This window comes from Leucoraja erinacea, chromosome 32, assembly GCF_028641065.1.
Source record: "Leucoraja erinacea ecotype New England chromosome 32, Leri_hhj_1, whole genome shotgun sequence".
NCBI classification, from domain to species: Eukaryota; Metazoa; Chordata; class Chondrichthyes; order Rajiformes; family Rajidae; genus Leucoraja; species Leucoraja erinaceus.
The window spans coordinates 10890468-10911431 of NC_073408.1; the positions used below are offsets into that span (position 1 = coordinate 10890468).

Sequence of the window (20964 nt, forward strand, 5' to 3'; positions counted from 1 at the left end):
TTTTTTCCATAATTTTTAAATATTTAATTTTGTTTAAAAGTATGTTGAGGAGGTTTCTTTAGTTTTTCTATGTGGGGAAGGGGGGTAGGGTAAGGGGGAAACCGTCTCCCAGTCGCCTCCTGGTGAGGATGCGACTATTCTCTGAGTTGCATCCTCGCCCCCCCCCTCCTCGCGGCCTACCAACTGGATTGGTGCGGGCCTTTCCTATCAGGGACCGGACCATAGCTCCAGCAGCGGCAGCGCAGCGCTGGATACATCGCGGAGCGGGCGATGCCTCACCCGGGATCGCCATTGGAAGCTCCGAGTGCTGGGCCTGCTGCAACAACATCGCGGGGCTGTGGTTTGAAGAGCTTCCAGCGCGGGCGGCGCTGACTTCAACATCGCGGTGCCCTGGGGCCCTTTGCCGAGGGCCGCCAGCGTGGGTCTCCGCTCAGTGCGGCCTGTGGACTTCGGGAGCCGCGAACTCCGGTAGGAAGTGGCTGAATCGGAGGTCCAAGCTGCTGAGATTGTTTTCCTGTTCCAACATCGGAGTTCCATCATCCCGGTGAGAGGGCCTGAGCACCGGGCCATCCGTAGCGGCGACTGAGGAGAGCTCGGGAGGCCCCGACCACGAGTGTACATCAAAGAACATCAAAGAGGAGGATGACTGAACTTTGGGCCTTCCCTCACAGTAGGAAACTTTGATTCCGCTGGGCAGAGAATGTTTATGTTAAAATACTATCGTGTTTCGTTCTTTTTTTATTCGTAGGGCTGTATAGTGCCCCAAATTTCACTGTACCGATAGGTACATGTGACAATAAATGTCTCTTGAATCTCTTGAAGAACCCAGAAATTCGAAGGTATAAAAACATTTTTTACCTCAATTGCATTTTAAGAATGTAATGTTTGATTTGTGCTCTGGTTTCTTTCTGAAGGATTGACTGAGAATGAGTGCTGGTGATGTGCAACACAAAGCCATTTTATAATGAACAATCAAAAAGTCAGAGTTATACAGTAGAGAATCAGGCACTGCAGGTGACCCAGTTGGTGTCAACCATCAATCTTCTTTTTACATTAATATTATTTTATTTTCTCTCATATTCCTATCGGCTCTCCCCAGATTCCACTGCACACCCACAAACTGGGGGGGGGGGGGGGGGGCAATTTTCAGTGACCAATTGACCTATCAACATATGGGGCAAGCAAGAACATCCAGAGCAAATGAAGAACATGCAAACTCCATACAGACAGTACCAGAAGTCAGGATTGAACCCCAGTCACTGGAACTGTGAGGCAATAGCTCTACTAGCTGTACCAAAGTGTTTGGACTGTTCAAATTATTGAAGTGAAAAGTTAAATTTAGTAGAACTTTGACCAGAGTATTCAATGTAGTCTAGATGTTCTGTAATTTCTTCTTATAAATGTTATCTAAAGTACTCATATCAGATCATTGACATGAGATTAATTCAGCCCAACACTTATCTAATATACTGTACTTTGTTCTAAAATAAACCAAAAGCATGTCTTATTTTAAACAATATATGATTAAAGTGAATAAATGGCTCTAATTGAATGATACCTCAATTTTTTATGGTTTATAATGCAATCCAAATCCATCAATTAAATATCTAATTCTAATTAACTCGTTATCTGTGCTGATTTTCATGTATTTACTGAAATCAGCTAATTGAAAATATAATACAATTTAAACCTTAAAATTGTTTAAGTAATTAGAAATTATGCAAGTTTAAATTTATGATTATTTTAATCCAAATTGCTAATCTGGAAGTGCTTTCAATCATTGCTGTTTATTTAATATATTTATCTAATTTCTCTTGAATATAAAATTTCATGTGATGACATCAACCTATAACATTCATCGCAATCACTCAATTTATGTTACCCTTCATTATTGATACGCCATTGATCATTAGAATTTTGTCCTCTCAACTCTTAAAATGACACATTTCTTCAGGGATTTAGTCTCACTGTCCCACATACACTTTGCCAACTCATGCAAGTGCCTGTTCTTTATGTAAACTTTGCCAGTTAATGGTGCCAATTACAGACAAGACAAACATTTATGACATTCATAAATGTGCATTCTGCAGCAGCAACGTTTAAAAATAAGTAGGAGCAAGTAAACTGGGTTGAATTCACCCATCCGTCCCCCATAATCAGAAGTTATTCATTTGAACTACTGAGATGCAAAGGAATCTGGATAGCTCAGTGCTGAATTCACAAAAAGCTAATACTGAGATACAGCAGGTAATTAGTAAAGCCAATAGACTGTTATCTGTTGTAGGGTCTGAAGGGTCTCGACCTGAAATGTCACCAATTCCTTTTCTCCTGAGATGTTGCCTGACCCACTCTCCAGCATTTTGTATCTATCTTTGGTGTAAACCAGCATCTGTAGTTCTTTCTTACTCTCGTCCTGGACTTTCCCACGACTGGAAACACCCACTTCACACCCATCCTTGTCAGAGACAAGGGTACTGTAATAAAGTTGACTGATCTCATTCTTGAGCCCAGCCAAATAGAGGCTCTTCCTCTGACAATGCCAGACTTGGACATCTGCCAAGTAATTGCTAACCTCCATGCTTTGAAGACTGCAACCCCTCCCCATTCCCCCAGCAACATGCTCAATCTCATAACCAGCCAAGACCCAAGTGATTACACCATGATTTCCCCAACCTGAATCGCCATCTTTGAAAGTTCTGCTCGCTGGTCATCAACAGCCACCTCTCACCACCACAAATTCCCTCAACCACATTCACCATTCCCAGTGACAGCACCAGCCTGATTCCTCCTAAGGTAGACAACCTTCTGGTGCCAGTTTCAGAAGAATTCTGGCTGTCACATTTTCAATGGAGGATTAGCATCCTGTTCACCCTGCAATGGAGGATTAGCACACATCTGCCACATCCATTTACAATGAACTAGAAATTTTCAACATCTTTCTTCCCATATTTTAAATGTGCTTTTACATGTGTCACAGTTGCCAATTTGTATTATTTTCTTGGTATATTTTGACATGCAAGTCTTGATTTGTTATATCCATAGTTTATATTTTGGCTGATTTCTAGCTGCTCTGGATTGTTTTACGTTTAATAATCCATGAAAATTGTGTCATAGGCTGAAAGTTATGAAAATACATGATTGTGTTTCTAGCTTTTGGATAGAAAAATTGAAGATTGATGTTTGGGATGTATAATCATCAGATATGATGAAGTTGTACACCACAAGTGTTAACTAATCTATTTATCTTTCTTTCTTTTATTTCATCATCTACCTGCTAGATATTTCCTCAATTTTTTTCATCTTTCCTCAATAATCACATTTCTCAAAGGGCCTGTCCCACGAGCATGCGACCTGCATGTGGCAAGCGCGACCAAACCGGAAGCGGGGACCGTGCGGAGGTCGAGTGAGTGACGTGAAGTTCGAGCGTAGTCCGCGGGAAGTTCGCGTGTGACGTACGGCGTCGAGACGCTGCGCACGCCCGTCGAGGCGGTGCGTACGGTGTCGGGGCGGCTGCGGACCGGCAGGCCATTGCCGCGCGGAATTTTTGAACACGGTCAGTTTTTCGGAGTCCCGCACGTTGTCAGGACCAGCTCCACACAACTCCATACGGTTTCAGCGATCGAAGTGGGACCGGCTCCGGCGATCAAAGTGGGACCGGCCCCGCGAGGCCATACGGCTCAAGCGCCCACGTTAGGTCGCGCTTGTCGCATGGAGTCGCATGCCCGTGGGACAGACCCTTAAGTTGTGTCAGTTGATATTCCCAGACTCAGCAGGATTGTATCATTTTCTGTAAATTTGGTCAGCAATCCTGAAGAGCTCTGACTTCTGCTACCAAAGGATTAAGTCCACCATTCAATCACTGTTCTTCGTTCACATGCTCAGAAAGGTTTTTAAGGTTAATTAGTCAGAGTTTCTGAGTGAGACTGATCCTTGACTCTCTTGCTGCTGTTAATTGCTGAGTATGTTCTGTACTGTGCCCCCTCTGGGAACTGCATCCTCTCTAGGTACTATAAATCCTTGAAATTGTAGCTAAGTGCAAACCTCAAGTCAATCAGATATTTGACAGCATCGTGGAGCATTTATGCAAACTGTTCCAATTCTTAGATTGCGATCACCAGAAACCTGAGTGATAGCGTAATGGCCTAAACCAAAATGACACAATTGCCAGCACAAAGCTGGTTCACAGTTCATCTGCTGTAGTGAAACTGTACACACACACTCCGAAGCACTGACAGATACATTCAACAAAACAGCCTATGCACATTTTATGCTAGTAGATTGCTGACTAAGGATGGGATTAGTGAGCACTAACGATCCGCAAACTAGAGAAGCAGCCATTTAGCAGATGAAATGCTGTTTAGTTTAACTGAATAACACGTATTCCTGCATTTCATCTCCTATTCCAGTGCAGGTTGCATCTGAGGTGCTGTTGTAGCCCTCAATGTTCCAGTTGAAGCAGAAGGAAGTGATTTGGAGTGAGATAGTGGAGTGGTTAGTGGGGTGTGGGAGGCAGGGGGAGCAAGGTGAGCAGGGTCCATGGTCAAGTTTACAACCCAGTATGTTCAATTTGAAATGTCTTTAATTTGTCCTACAAAGGCAGGCAGAAAGTGCATTATGAAAAGAACGTAAATATAAAGCTGGCATCAGGTCATTTCTAGAGGCAAACACTGGACAGTGCATGTTTGAGGTCGCCCATTGGTCCTGGGCAATATCCCTATGCTACCAGTTATGGAAGAGTACACATTTTTGAAGTTTACTCATCTAAAACAAACCCCCAAAAATGCACATACCAGAATGTATGCCAAGTTGTATTGGACATCAGATGATCCTTCTGATGAGAATCTATTTTCTTTCATGATTACTCGTCTGTCTCTCAGTTTCAATCACATGAAACACTTGCAAAAGTTTACCAAATGCATATTATGAAGGGAGAAAATAAAACTAATATCATTTTTACCAATCACTTGCAACTCCGGGCATTTAAATATATGGTCCTTCACCAACACGAATTCAGCACAGTATCACACAGATATTCATTTCCATCCTCCACCTTTCAAACTATTTCAAATATAACCACCAAGGCCATGTAAATTGGTTTCTTCAGCCTCTGTTACTCTATGTAATTTTAAGTTGAGCTCCGCGTTGTGAGATTCCTTGACTTCATCGTGCAAGTGGCGAGGATCCTCCATGCCGAGGTGGGTCATTTGGTTCACACTTAAAATGTTTTGCTTTTGAAAGCATAAAATGAAAGTTTACATTTAGTGTTCTCTTAAAATCAATGGAATTCATAAAAAAGTGTTATTTTTGAATATTTCACTATAAATCTTTTTCATGGGACAATATTTTACAGTTCAGTTGCACCGTGGAAGTTGTAAATCGATTGTCCATATTGTCATGAAATTTGAGAAATGAAATGATTATTTCACCAAAAATGGTGACCTAACTCCTAATCAGATTGCTATGGAAGATGTAATGGATGCTAATGGACGATACGCAGTGTATTGCCTTATTAATCAGAAGCACAGTACTGCTGACGAGGGTGCTTCTAGTGTCGGCAAGCTGCAAGTCTCAGCAGCTTTCTACATTCATCCAGGAAGAATGCTTGTGCCTGGCACCATTCCCAGAAGAAGGAAGCTTTTCTGCAAATGAGGCACTGTAGTGTTAAAAAGCAGTTACTTCTTTCAGGATGTAAATATATTTATAGCACATTTTTGAATTCCAAAATTTTCTTTTACTTGAAAGATATTACCAAAAACAAATTTACATCATTCTACAATTTATAGAATAAAAACATTGGATTAATATTATTATTTTCAAAATTGTCCTTAGAGTTGTTATTAAAACGGCTTCTACCATCATATCCTTTTTCTTAATCACTTTGATACCAGACTGCAGAGAGCCAAGGCAGGCCTGTTGTCAATACAGTTTCATTTAAATATTGAACAAATTGAGGTGATGTGGATTGGTGCTTATTGCTAGCATCCACTATTGCTATTAAAGAGATATGTGGTCCATGCTCCTGGGATCTCCCTACCTTTAGTCCATTAGAGATACTGCTTCCTCCCCTGCACTTCTGTTGCAACTGTCTGCAGTCTTTCCAACCCCATCTTTTGTTTCTATACATATCCTATTACCATCACGTTTGCCTTGCAGCATCTTTTGCCCTATCACAGATTCTCCCACTGATTCGCTTAAAGCTAACAACATTCGGTTCCAGTTAATTCAGTAAGCGGATTGTAAACTCTATTTACCTCTCTATCGCCTAACTGGATTTCTTGAGGATTTGCAGGAATTTAGGTTTTTTAATTTAGAATGCCACGCATCTACAATATTTAGACTCTACTAGACTAAGTGGGCCCCTTTGGGTCCCAGCTTCACATGGGAGGGCTGGTCCCCCAACGCAATATTCCACCTCTCCACAATTCCAATATACACACACACACACACTCACACACATACACATACACATACCCTCCACCTCATACACACACCCTCCATCTCTCACACACACACACACACACACACAATCTCCACCTCACACACACACACACACACACACACACATACACACACACACACACATACACTCACACATACACACACTCACACACTCACAAACACACACTCACTCACTTGCTCACTCACACTCACACACATTCACACTCACACACACACACACTCACACACATCACACTCCACACACACACACACACACATACAATCACACACATACACTCACACACACACACACGCACACTCATACATACACTTATACACACACACACACTCATACATACACTCATACACACACACACACATACTCACTCACACACACACTCAATCACACACATACACTCACGCACACACATACACTCACACACACATGCACTCACGCACACATACACTCACGCGCACACTCACACACACACACACATACACAGACTCACACACATACATACACTCACACACTCACACACACTGACTCACACACTATATATGACAGTAAACTTTCTTGAATCTACTCACACAGCTGAGCGCAGCCTCTCCATTGTGGGGCTTCCGCAGTCAGCGGCACTTCCGTAATCAGCATGACCTCTGCACTTACCAGAAATTAGGCAATCAGCACGACCTCTGCACTCAACGGAAATTACGCAATCAGCGCGACCTGTCCACTTACTCCAGCATTTTGTGTCTACCTTTGATTTAAACCAGCATCTGCAGTTCTTTCCTACACTAATGTAAAATGTTCTCCTATTTGGCTTGAATGTATATCCCCTCAGACCTCGTAATTTGAATGTCTTTTATTGTCATTCAAACAAACAAAAGTTTGTACGAAATTTTATTCCCTGCCGTCATAACAGCAAAAAAAAAACAAACAAAACACACAAAGTGCTGAAGTAACTCAGCGGGCCAGGCAGCATCTCTGGAGCAAAAGGGTGGGTGACGTTTTAGGTCGGGACCCTTCTTCACACCCCACAATACCAAAGATTTATTTTAAAAATAGTAAATGAAGAATAATTCCAAACTGTACCAAATTTCACAACTTCTAATACTATAAATATTTGGGACAAACAGTGGCTGCCATTGATGGCAGATTCAGAAAATATTTCATGGGCAATAAATATCTCATTATAGAAGGAAGAGGTATTATATATTTAAGACAGGGCTTTATGTGAGAATCCTACTTATGCTCACACAAATTTATAATTTGTAGCCACAGATACCTGGAAGAATGCCTAAATCCCATTTACAGCGGTTTTGTAGTTTATTTGGCACAAAGGTTAAAGTGACTAAGGTAGACCCCAGCTTCCAACACACACTCATCACTGATGTGGCAGCTAACACTATGGGACTAGAAATTCATTCACACAGCTCCCATCAAAATAAGCACTCTGCTGGTATAAATTGTGTTATTGCAGATAAAACCATTTTCTAGCCATTTCTGGGCACATTTTAGATGAGAACTTCACATTCAGTGGATCTCATTGTTTCGATTGTGAAATTCAGTCAAATGACATAAATGCAGTGCCCAAGAGTCCCCATTAGAGATATTTCAACCACATTCATCTGAAAAAACATCTGTCATCATTCACTCACAAATCAATCAGCTTTTAGAAATGCCTATTGTTCAGAAACAGCACTATTTAAAAGATTAATTACAAACAAAGTACTTTCAAGCCAGACAGCTGGCAACTTACTCTGCACATTGCTTACATTGAAGACTGAAACATTCTGAAGTCTGTAACAATGAGGATTTATCTAAACGACAAGTTCCTTTTGACAGATGGCATGGACCTGCAACAGAGGCTTCCCTGCAATACACTGCAAGTGTATATAAGGCTCACTAATGAAAACTCCATTCAGCCGGGAACATGGGTCCAATGTTCTTTTCTGCACTTCTCAAAGGAGCAATATTTACACAGAATACACTTCCACAAGTTATTGTTGCGAACTCTAATCTCGTAAAATTTAAAAAGAAAACGAACTCACACACAAGCCTGGATTGATCTCATATTTAAAATCAAAATGACCCATCTCAACTTCCTATCTAAAGATCATTCCAGGTGGTAGCTCTTGATATGTGCCACATCTTACCGTTTACTGATTGACACTGCATTAGGGAGGTTATTGACAAATTCTGTTCTAGAAGGGGAGGATTCATCTTTTTGTCTTTCAGCACATCGAATCAGGTTCCCACCGTTCAGTCTACTTAACAACTCACCTTCACCATTCCACATGTAAAGCCCTACTGTGTTTATGAGACCTGTGCCTGTTGTGTAGCTTCTAGTCCCTCACTGCTACCTTTATGAGATGCACCAATATTGTGTGCAGGTCCTGAAACCTTCCAGAACAACAAGTTCAGAAGAAGGGAATGGTGCACTGACTGGGTGTGTGGTCGAGAGATACAGGAAAAGTGACAAATAAGGAGACGGTCACCACGAGGAGGAAAGACAGAGAAGAGGGAGAGAGACACGGGCAGCTCTGCAGTGCAACAGTAGTCGAATCATGGCAGAATACCAAAGACATGGTGGAGACACAAAGAGCCAGGAACAGTGGCTGGAAGTACAAGCAGAGGAGCAATGACAATAGATAGGTAAAGAGCAGAAGGGAGGTAGAAGAAATTTGTGTGCACACGCAAGAGTTGTGTGTAAAGGTTTTGGCAGAGTATGATTGAAAGCAAGAGCTTAGAGGACTGAAGATGTCTTAAATTGCAAGGAAACATCTTGATAAATCTTATGAGATCATTAACACTATAGCAGATGTTGTTCCTAATTGAGACCTGCAAAGTAAATTCCTGCGCGTGTCTTTTGCATCCAGTTCTGGTGTAAGATTGATGCCGTAACAAACAGAGATATCCCCCTATGCGTGATATAGTTTCTCTCAATATCTGCAATTTCTCTGATTTCCTATGACTTAAATAGATTGTTGTTCCTTCCACACTCCTCTACCTAAATGCTAAACTTCCATGCAGCACTGTGGCAGTAGTCATCAGGAAGATTGCGGCAGTTTAAGGAAGTGGCACACTGCCACCTTCTCAAGGCAAACGCTGGTAATGCCCATACACTGAAAAATGAATAAATACAAATAATGGCTCCCTAAAGTTGCGTGAAGTTAACATTATTCCCCTAATAATAGTTTGTATATTAATTCTTCTGCTGGATATTACACAATATAGACATTTCTTACAAAAGAATGAACCACTGAAAAGTCCGCTTGCAGGCAGTGGTGTACACTGGCCAATTTGGACTATACTTTACCTTCAATTAAAAGCCTTCCAGCTCTTGCCAAAAGGACCTGGATTCTAGAGACTTACACCATTCCTCTCTATGCTGACAGCACAAGTGGTGAAAATAATAGAAGAAAAACGATCAGACTCCCAAACAAGATAAGTTTGGATAAAATAAAAAACAAGATAGAATGACGTTACAATTAGAAATCTGTTTATCCCTCCAATGCTATGTTCCTATATCTTGCTTGGATCGCATTCACAAGTGCAGAAGGGAACTGGTTTTGTTAGCAACTTGCCTACATCCATTTGTATTCCAATCAGCCAAACACTTGAATAGCTAAGGCATAAACGGCCAGGGAAATAGTTGCTGGTAAATAGTATTCGTACTGGATAGTTGGAATGTATACAGTGTGTCGATGGGCCAGTTTCTCTACAGTACATGTCTGTGAATCATTTTTCCAGCATCTGTATATCCATAGGCAGCTTCTCTGAAGAGGATAATACAAAATTTTAAGAACAGTATGCAACAGATGCTTGAGAACAGACAATGATGACAGAAGAATCCAATAGAGTTCCTGCCATCTGCTTCCTGTGCACTGCTCAGCTCCTCTGTACATTGAGATATCCACATCTCATATTTTAGAATAGAGGGAAAAAACACTATCCTTTGCTCTCAAATGGAATAATTCCTGAAATTATTAATTCACAAAATAACCATACCTTAACTATTAAAATCAACAAAGGCAGTATTTGACCAACACTTGTTTCTGTTTTTAATTTGTTTCGCGTTGAATATTGCTTCATCCCATTCCAATGATTGAAGCCATAATCAAAGTAGACATACCAGAACATCATCACAAAATGCCATTCTGTCAAGTTGCTCCGCTTGACTTTCAGGTGAGAATAACAAATTCCTTGGCACCATTTTGAAGAGAACCAAGGGAGATCTTGTTAATATTTATAACTCAACCAACAACTCCACTGCAGATTATCCAGTCATTACCATGGCTATGTGGATACTTAGTGCGTGCAAATGGGTCATCATGCTTCTTGTATTACACCAGTAACCTACTCTGCAAAAGCACTTTCTTTGGAAGAGGTCAATAAATGTTCTAGAACAAGATACATTTGTTCATTTGTATTTTTTTTTTTACTAATACTTTTAGTTTATGAGGAACTATTACATCCTTGGTTTGTCGTTGTGGTTCTTCTGCCACAAAACGATAGTTTAAAATAAATACTATATCAACTAGAGAAAGCCCAAGGGCTGAAATCAGGAAGTCAACGTTTACAAACACTGCAACATTGGAATTTTATTTCAGTGAAGCCTGCTGGGTGGCTTGAAATCAGTGAAAAAATACTGGAGGATCATGAAATTTAACTCTTTCATTGCCTGGAGAATTACATTTTGGTGGGCTTGGCAATATAATTTAATAATCCAACATACCACAGTTGAAATAAGCACAGGGAATGAAGTAAGTACTTAATGATCAGAAATAAATGTTCTGCCTCTTCTTTACTTTGTACAGTAGTCCATTTTGGATCTTGTCCTATTATTAAAGTAAGGACTCATTTGGTGTAAGCTTCTTCCAAATTGGATTATGAGAATAAGCTGGGTTCCTGCGTCATTCGTTGTTCAACCAATGACCAATTTTACAACCCCTTTATCCTTAAGTTATCCAATGGTCAGATAGACAAAATAAGAACAAATTTTTGAGACCTGTGAATGTTCAAAGCACTTTACATTCAATTAATTACTTTTGAGGGATTGTGACCATTGTTACAATCCATCATCTGTCCACGTTCCACAAATACTAATTGCAGGAGTTCCTTCACCAGAACTACTACAATCGGTTAAGGGGGTGCACCGACACCTGTTCAAGGGCTATTAGGGATGAGTAATAAATGTTGGCCTTACCAGTTATGCCCTACTTCTAAAAATGAATTTAAATAAATCAATGAGAAAAAAATATTTTGTTTTTATGGCTTTGAATGAGATACTTGCCAATAGTAGAGAACCCGAACTGACAAAAGGGGCTGCAGTTTAATATTCCTTTTGAAACAGCAGCATCTCAGAGAATGCAGCGACCCTCAGTGCCCAAAACATCACCCTAAATTATAACCTTATTAGCTGAAACAGTACTGGTGTCTATGACCTTTGACTCAGAATCCCATGAAACTCTGCCAAACTAATATTTGAAAGTGAACAGATTTTCTTGTTCTTAGTTTCACACATGATGTCATCTTTTAAGAGCAAAGAAACCCAATTTATTCTAATAGTAACTATCGACCAAACTAGGGTGAATCTCTATAGCCAGGAACCAAAACCAGCATTTGCATTTAATTGAACAAATGCTTATTCTGCCTCAGAACTGATGGATGCACTAAAGGTTAAGAATTGGACCTTTAATGCAGTCAAACAGCACGATCAGAAAACCAGCACAATGCTTGTTGTTGCAATTAAATGTTAAATCAGCTCTCTTGAGTTATCCATTTAATGATTACCAATGAAATCCAATTATGTTTAATTAATTTAAGAAACACTTTGGATTAAATAGACAATCTCATCAAAATCCTCCTTAGTGTGATCATAAGCGAGCACCAGGCTATTCCTATTGATCCAAATCGACTTTTATGCAGCACGGATAATTTAATTCCTGCCTTGCTGCAGTAGAGGATATATTAATTACCTTAAGCTTCCATACCATCAGCATAGTTTAAAATATGCAATGAGTACCCTGACACATTCTTCAGGCTGTGTGTTAAGAATACAAAGGAAAGGCAAGAACTTCAAAGTATCTATGTAATAAGCCTCCAATAAACCAGTCATCTTGTCTCCTCACTCAGGGTCTGCATGTGCCACAGAATATGCATAATAATTTAGGAATGGAGTCAAAAATAATTTTGTGCCAGATTTTAAGATTACATGAAAAAAAGTGCTAATTCTAATTAAATGTTTTAAGTCTGGATATCATAATTGTACAGTGTTTTAGATTAAATCGAGAGCAGATGTCAGGAAGTGGTCCGCTTCCTAGTGTTTTGGGGATCTCAGGACCAGTTGGCAGTTTATGCGTTGGATGCCAGGTTGATAAATTTCTACAAGCAGGATATGAGTGTATTTCTAGCTGGAGTAAAATTTACATCAGAAAAAATTAAGCTGGTATTCAAGTGTACTCCTGAAACAACATTGATCATCTAGGGAGAATAGAAAGGAATTTCCTGGATTTTCTTTTTTCCATTCTGGCCATGGTTTTTACCTTTCCTGGAAGATCCCACAGGTTTTGATGCGGGTGGAGAATTTATACATTTTCACCAATTTATGGGATCCGGTTGGATAGATCATCGCATGTGACCTATCTTTTTTTTTAATTGAACTTAATAACAAAAACTATTTAATTGAGAACTGCTGGACATACGTACACACAAATAAGGAAAAGGGACCAAATAAAAATATTCATCACTTCTTTCAGCTACACTGAAGAATTAAAGCTGGCTCGGAAGATAAGTTCCATAAACATACAGATGGATGACACACATTAAAACTCAGTGTCCATAAAAAGATAACTGACAGGCTTCACACAAGGGCAGGGAGAAATGTGCTTGCAGGAACTGTTATTTTGGTCTAGTGGCCAATACAACCGTTAATCCCTGAAGATGAAAAGCCATATACAAAGAGGAAAGTTTGCTGATGGCTATGTTCTGTTCTCTCTTCTCCTCATCTCCGAATGAAATTTCTAATCGTCAAGCGGAAATAAATCGGTGACAGACTAAGTGCAGTCAAAGCATTTCTGTTTTACGTTTCTCATATATTAGTACCACGCAGAAAAAAACAGACCAGTAGATGTAGTTGCAAAGGGGAAAATGCTTGAATTTATATTATATTTTTTCTATTGTAAAATGTCCCAAAGAGCTTCAGAGAAGCATAACCAGACAAAAATTAAAACAGAGCCAAAAGAGAAGATACATGAAAGAGCAAGTTAATGATTTGTCAAATGCATAGGTTTTAAGCATACTCAAGCTCTTGGTGGTTAAAGTAAGTTATGGAAAGGTCATGGAAAAGATTTGAATGCAAGAATACTATTTTTTTTTAATGTTTTGGGTGACCTCAAGTTTATGAAGAGGAGCTATGAATGGAAGATGGGTGGTTTTCTCAGAAGTGCAATAGATGCCCAAACCACAACATCTAACTTCCTGTTAAGTAATGCATCAGTACAGAAATATATACCATCAGCTATAACTATTCAGGCTGTAATAGCTGTGGTATATCATACAAATTGGGCCAAAAAGATACTCCCACTACATCACATACTCACTTTCTCCAAATATCTTGCTTTTTCATCTTCTTTCTCATGCATGTAGGCTTCAATCAGTAGCTGCTTGGATTCTGAAAGGAGAGAGAATTGTTAGAAAGGGTTCATCACTATTATCTCATTCAGTATCTAAATATGTCAAAGCACTTGACAAATCATTACTCATTTTTTAATTCTGGTGATTACTAGAAACAATTATTTTGTTGGTGTAGGTTAAAGAAAAAAAATCTCATGATATTGAGACAACTCATTTATGATTCGGAGGTGGTGAAGGGAGATTGTTGCCAGGACAACAGAAGAACACATACAATTCTTCAGACAATACCAAACATCAAAACAATCAGGCAGAAATGTTGCTTAACATCTTATAAATACAATTCCTCCAACAACATCCCAGTTCCACACTGGCATATCAATCTTAAAGGCCTGACCCCACAACCTACTAATAAGGAAAAAATGAGCTTAACAACCAATCCAAACTGACACATGAATATTCTACTTCAGATTGATAACGTGATCATAGGCACCATGTAATAATAGAATGAGATTACATGTACGATCTGTCACAAAATGATTTTTGGCCTGAATTGTTTTATACTGGGGATGTAGTCATGAGATTTATGAGTGTTTAATTGTCATATGTACCAAAAACGCAACAATGACATTCTTAGCACATGCCAATTGTGCCAAATTGGATTATGATTCCATAAGCATTCTGTAACTACTTAAGATTCATAATTCAGAGTCTCGAAGCTCGAGGTTAGAAAAGTTTCGAATTGTGAAGCCAGAAGAAGGAATGTAGGGGAAGGATTCAGGATTCAGGGGAGGGGAATTACGATGTGTGTGTGTGTGTGGCACGGGGGTGGTGGGAGAAAAGGAAAAAGGAAAAAGGAAATGGGGGGGGGTGTTTGTGGAAGTTACCGAAAATTGGAGAATTCAATGTCAGTTGAATGAAGGAGCATGTCTAAAGAGCCTGAAAGGGGCCAAACCAAAATATCAACTGTCCATAGATACTGCCAAACCTGCCGGGTTCCTTCATCTGCTCTCCTTTTTCGGTAGGCGGTGCGACTCTCGTCAGCAGCGGCCTCTGCAGCCCGTCTGCGTTTTTATTATTTTCTGTCTATGTTTTTATGTAGTTTTTGTTATTTTTTGTTGGGGTTGTGTGTATGGGCGGGGGTGGGGAGGGAGGGGGTAACTTTTAAATCTCTCCCTGCATGGGAGACCCGACCTTTTCTTTGTCGGGTTTCCGTTGTCGTTGGGGCTGCAACGAGGAGCGGCCTCCAACAGGAAGACCGGGGGCTCTGGTGCCGACTACTCACCTCACCGTCGCGGAGCTGGCCGCGTCCAGAGCGGGTGGAGCGGTGGTGGAGCGCTGCTGCGGCCCGACCTCCGGAGATTCGGAGGCTGCAACTGCGGGTCTGGCGGACGGCGGCACCGGGAGCCCGCGGGTCCCTGGAGGGAGACCGCTTTTCAGGGCTCCCGCAACGGCGACTTCTCCCGCCCGAGTTGCGGGGTCGAAGAGCTCCTGGAGTGGGGCCTTACAGCACCGCCCCGCGCGGCTTGGAATGGCCGCGGGACTCTGCGAGCGCATGCCGGGGGCTCTAACATCAAGAACCCGGTGCGCGACCTTGCATCACCCGGCGTGGCTTTAATGGCCGCGGGACAATCGCCATCGCCAGCCGGGGGCTTTGACTTTGACTATGACATCGGGGGGGGGGGGGGGGGGGGGGAGTGCAGTGGAGAGATACGTTTTTTTGGCCTTTGGATGTTTATGTAAATTATGTTGTGTCTTGGGTCTATTTGTTTGTAATGTATGGCTGCAGAAACGTCATTTCGTTTGGACCTCAAGGGGTCCAAATGACAAATAAATTGAATCTTGAATCTTGATCTTTTTATTTAACCTGCAGATTCCAGCATCTGGAGTTTCTCAAGCCTCATTTTTTAATATTAAATTTTAGAGATAACAAAATAATAGTAAGGGTCACAGCATGGGAAATTGCAACTTCACTTGCTTTTTGGAAAAGTTAAGTGGAAAATTCCAAGGATTTGCCATTCTGAAAATCCTGCTTCCAATTCAAAGCGGCAGCTATTAAGCCCAAAATCAGTTTAGTAATTATTGCACAGCGTTGTATACAAGTTGGATTTCAGACTACACCCTCTGGTGGTGTTTTTGTCAAATTCACAATTTGGTGCCCAAACAGATTTCAAAAATACATGAATGGATATATGTTGTGAAATTTATAACTCCAAGAGTCTCCAGTTCTCATGGTATCTGTGCAGAAATTCTTCCAGGTTTCTTGTTAAGGTTATAAAATAAATATTTGGCATCATGGAGGCCATCCTGACACAAGCAGGTCTCTCAAAGTCAGTCTTGTAATTACCAAGACATGGGAAAAATAATCTGTTCATAAATTGGAGCTCAATACTCAAAACAAAACTATCATAGAAAATTAAAGTCAAGCTGTATCATGCAGATTCCTTTTTTCTTAAATCACACTCTTTCAATATTCAGGTTGTTTGGATCACAATAAGTAATTTTTATACAAATGCATAGTTCCAGGGAGCACACATCACACAGGAGGATGTCCAAATTGCTGAAAATTTCCCTATGATGACCCCAAGAAATGAATCCACGAGAGGTTGGGGGAGCAGGAGGGGTGGAACATACAAGGGCTATTGCCTACATCTCTGGCTTCCTACGCCAGCTGTCAAACTACAACAGTTGAATGCAGCTACAAGTGCCATGCAAGTACTGGGATCATACAGAAAATGTCACAGGTGTCCAGAAGATAAACTTTTATTACCTGCATCATTCTGTGATTGCCTTGCTATATATGCTAAGTATGTATGCAGACTTCATGGTCATCTACTCAATGCTACACAACCCCACCAATCAATGATTTCCAGTGCTCCATGAAGGATCAAGGAGGTCTCATCAGCAGCAGGGCTCAAATATATTTCAAAGTTCACAGTATATCACAGATAGTATTTCTCTAGAATCTAAACTCTGTAACACTCATTCCACAAATGCCTCAGTAACTATTCTGCTGGTAGTACTCCATTATTCAAAGCAGCATAAAAGCCATGATTGATCACAGAGTGGATCAACAACTCTCAGTCCGGGGACATTTATTCCTGAACAGCCTATTCGCTCAAAGTCTTTAGAGCTACTACATCCGGGGTTCCCAAGCTTTTTCGTCCTGTTTACCCCTGACAACTTTAATAGCACATACAATATTATTTCACTTATTTATGAACAACTAATGATGAACTAGATACCGGTATACCAGAACCAAACACAGTCAGTCAATGAGAAAAAATATGTACAAATCCAGAATCAACAAATTTACCACCTGGGTAGGCAAAATTTAGCCCCTGGGGATAAATTTACCCCAGGTTGGGAACCCTTGCACTACATCCAACCTGGACCTCTCTGATGAACAAAATATCGACAGGCTCAGATTTTCCATTTCTATTATTATTAAAATGTGTGATTTTCTGCAGGAAGATGCAGACAGAACATTAATTGGCTACTGTAAATTGCCCTAGTGTATGAAGATTCAGGGGTAAGTTACAGGAAAAGGTGTGGAAATGCAATTGATAGGAAGGCTCTGAGAGCCAAATGGCTGTTTCTACATTGTAAGAAAATAATGAATCTCCAACCCCATGTGTCTGCGATGCTCTCTGTATGGAGACTTGATGCTCAACTTCCTCACCACAGAATTGTTCCAAGCTGTCAAGCAGGTGTACAGACTTGCCACCTGGATTGTGCACATTGTACATCCTTACCGATTGGAGACTTGTTGTGCTGGAGGAAGAGAATGATGTTCCTCACCTGTTTTAAATAATGCAACATGTAAGGCGGAACAGTGGCAAATATGCTGCCTTACATCGCCAGGGACCCCGGTTCGATCCTGACTATGGGTGCTGTCTGTACGGAATTTGTACATTCTCCCTATGACCACATTTTTTTTTCTCCGGGTGCTCCGGTTTCCTCCCACATTCTAAAGGTGTGCAGGTTTAGAGGTTATTTGGGTTCTGTAAATAGCCCTAAGTGTGTCGAATGTGGAGTGTCCAGTCTACACTAGATATTATGAGCAGTGCCTGTTCCAGGCAAGCCCCAGGATGCTGCTGGTCTCCAGCCATTGCCTTCTTTTGGACATGCAGGTCGACCTGCAAAACAACATCCCTCTCCTTGCCCGTCCGCCTTTGTACCCGAGGGGTGCGTCCCACAGTCGACCTTGAAGGTGCAGGAGGCCAGACCACGGTTCACTCTCCTCGCCTACCAGTCTCGCTCCTCACATTCGTCAGCGCCGGCTCCATCCTCCAGGTCCTCGAGGGGCGAGCACGGGTCAGCTCAGCAAGCTCCCTCCTCCAGTCCAGGGTCCGTCAGGGTCTCCAAGCATGGGTCAGCTCAGCGGCTACCACCTGCAGACGGTGGTCCGCAGAGTCTTGCATTCAGCCGCGGAGGACTTACTTGGTGGCTCTGCCCTGAAGGCCATGTCACTCTGGGAGCTTCTGCCGTCGCGCGCGACGTCCGGGAACTTCTGGGAAAATATTGTTCTCAACATTGCAGTGCATCAGTTCCATAGACAAAGTCCAATGTTCACAAAGAATGCAGGTGAATTGGACAGTACCCTAACTTATGGAAGTGTTGTTTAGAAGCCTGATAACAGAGGGAAAAAACAGCAGTTACCGAGTCTGGTAGAGAGTGCTTTCAGGCTTCTGTACTTTCTGCCAGAGTGGAGCAGAGAGGAGGAGGACTGAGGCAAGTCTTTGATTATGTTTAGTGCTTTTCTGAGGCAGAGTGAACTATACTACAATGCTACAAAGTCTGGTCTGTGTGACGGATTGGGCTACTTCTCTGGTGACAGTGCTCTGCAATTTCCTGTGGTCATATTCAGAACTATTCCCAAACCAAGCTGTGATGCAACCTGCAGAGGTTTGAAAGAGTTACTGGAGACATACAAATTTCCTCAGTCACCTCAGGAAGTAGAGGCATTGGTGTGCCTTCTTGGCTATGGCATCAATGTGTCGGTATAAACATCAAGGAAATTGAACTTCTTCCCCCCACCCCTCCCCCACTTTGAGTCTTCCCTCTTGCTCAACAGGTGGTGTTCTGGCGAGAGGGACACAAAGGGCACATCCTGATATGATACAAAGACAAAAATGGGACGTTGCACTCATCGAGTGTGCCCAAAACTGCCCTATGGTGGTGCAGCAACATAAATGATAAAAAGGCGTCTCCTGCGGACCAGTAAGGATGCAGTTAAGACAATAACAATGTAGATAGAGGAAGCAAGTTGTACATGGATGCTCGTTAAAGTGACCATGAAATTTCCTTCTACATTGGTCCTGGATGCAGGCCTTTTCACTACTGGTGCAGCCAAATGCTTATAACATCTACATGTATGGGCTATCATGGTGAGACTGCTCTAATCACCTAGCCTGACCACTCAAGACCTCCACACGGATATGCATTTTATGAACCAGGACGGTCAAATCCCTTTGAGAAAATCTACAATTTCTTCACTGCAGTCTTATTTTCCCCTTAATAGCAATCTGTTGCTGCTGGCTGGCTACTATGGAGGACTGGATCCTCATAAATGTGATATTTAATTGCTTGGCAGGTGCACTATACTCAGTGTGCTTCATTAGGAATTCCTCAAGTCACATTTCCATATTTAATTCTGATATAATGAGAATAGTCAATTCTCAATTGGACCAATTTTAGGATTGCTTCAGTGGTCCTACTTGCCATTACCACTAAGCACTAACACCAGAGGTCAGTGAAATTAAATTCCTGGACATGGCAGTCGGTTTGGGTGGTCAAAGTATACAGAACTCCAGGCTGCACATGCACAACAGCAAAGTGGTGCGAAAGTACTTATGAGACACACTGAGGCTAATGACATCAATGAGAAACAGGCTTTATATACAAAAGGATAAGATCATTAAGGGTGAATATACTTACTGATGTCTGCCTCGCTCGGATGACAGTGACAACATTGATCTGGAAAACAAAAACATAAGCTATTTCAGGCAAGAGTTGAAACAGGGGAGTGAAGTGGGCGGCTGGGATGGATGGACCTCCGGCCCGTCCCCATCTTCCTTCACACGCCCATCCCTTCGTCCTCCTTCTCATCCATCCCTGCATCCTCCCTTTCCTTAGTCCTCCCTTCAGTCCCCCTCTCTCCGCATCCCTTCGTCCTCCTCCCCTCCTCTTCCATCACCTTTGGAGGGCTTGCACCCTGCGGGCGGCGCCGCCTTCAGCCGCTGCTTGATGTCTCCAGACACCAGACGGGACTCGAGTGGCGGCTGCAGCGACAGCGAGCTCCAGAACACTTTGGCGTAGGCAACGTCCTCCGGCGAGGACCCGGCGAACACGGTGTAGAGGGAGCGAGAGTCGGCCTCGGCCTCGGCCTCCGGCTCCAGCTTGGGCCCGGCATCGGCCGGCAGCTGAACGTCGGCCATCGCTCGCCGCCGCTCCTCACCATGGCAACCCATGGCAACCCGGGGGCGCGCGGCCGCTCCTCACCATGGCAACCCGGGGGCGCGCGGCCGCTCCTCACCATGGCAACCCGGGGGCGCGCGGCCGCTCCTCACCATGGCAACCCGGGGGCGCGCGGTCTCTCCTCACCATGGCAACCCGGGGGCGCGCGGCCGCTCCTCACCATGGCAACCCGGGGGCGCGCGGCCGCTCCTCACCATGGCAACTATGGCGGGCCGTTCCCGTGGCAACGGTCTCCCGTGGTGATGGCGTTCCGGCGCGCACGTGACCGGGGTACCCGGGCCGCTGTCTCGAGGCAGGAACTCACTGCAGATGGTGGTTGACACCAAAGAGTCGAAACGTCGCCTATTCCTTTTGTCCAGAGATGCTGTTTGATCCTCTGTGTTACTGCAACCATTTATGTCTGTACTGGA

At 42.5% G+C, this 20964-nt stretch overlaps 1 protein-coding gene across 1 annotated transcript in view; it reads right to left on the reverse strand.

The window, feature by feature from the left end:
* Nucleotides 1–20542, reverse strand: part of hoatz (HOATZ cilia and flagella associated protein) — a 32790-nt gene extending 12248 nt beyond the window's left edge. Inside the window, exons 1-3 of the mRNA XM_055660722.1 lie at nucleotides 20274–20542; nucleotides 20015–20053; nucleotides 14044–14114 (exon numbers count right to left, since the gene is read on the reverse strand). Of these exons, the coding sequence (XP_055516697.1) occupies nucleotides 14044–14114; nucleotides 20015–20053; nucleotides 20274–20514 (351 nt within the window). The 5' untranslated portion in view covers nucleotides 20515–20542. The remainder of the gene's footprint in view (nucleotides 1–14043; nucleotides 14115–20014; nucleotides 20054–20273) is intronic.
* Nucleotides 20543–20964: the final 422 nt, after the last annotated feature.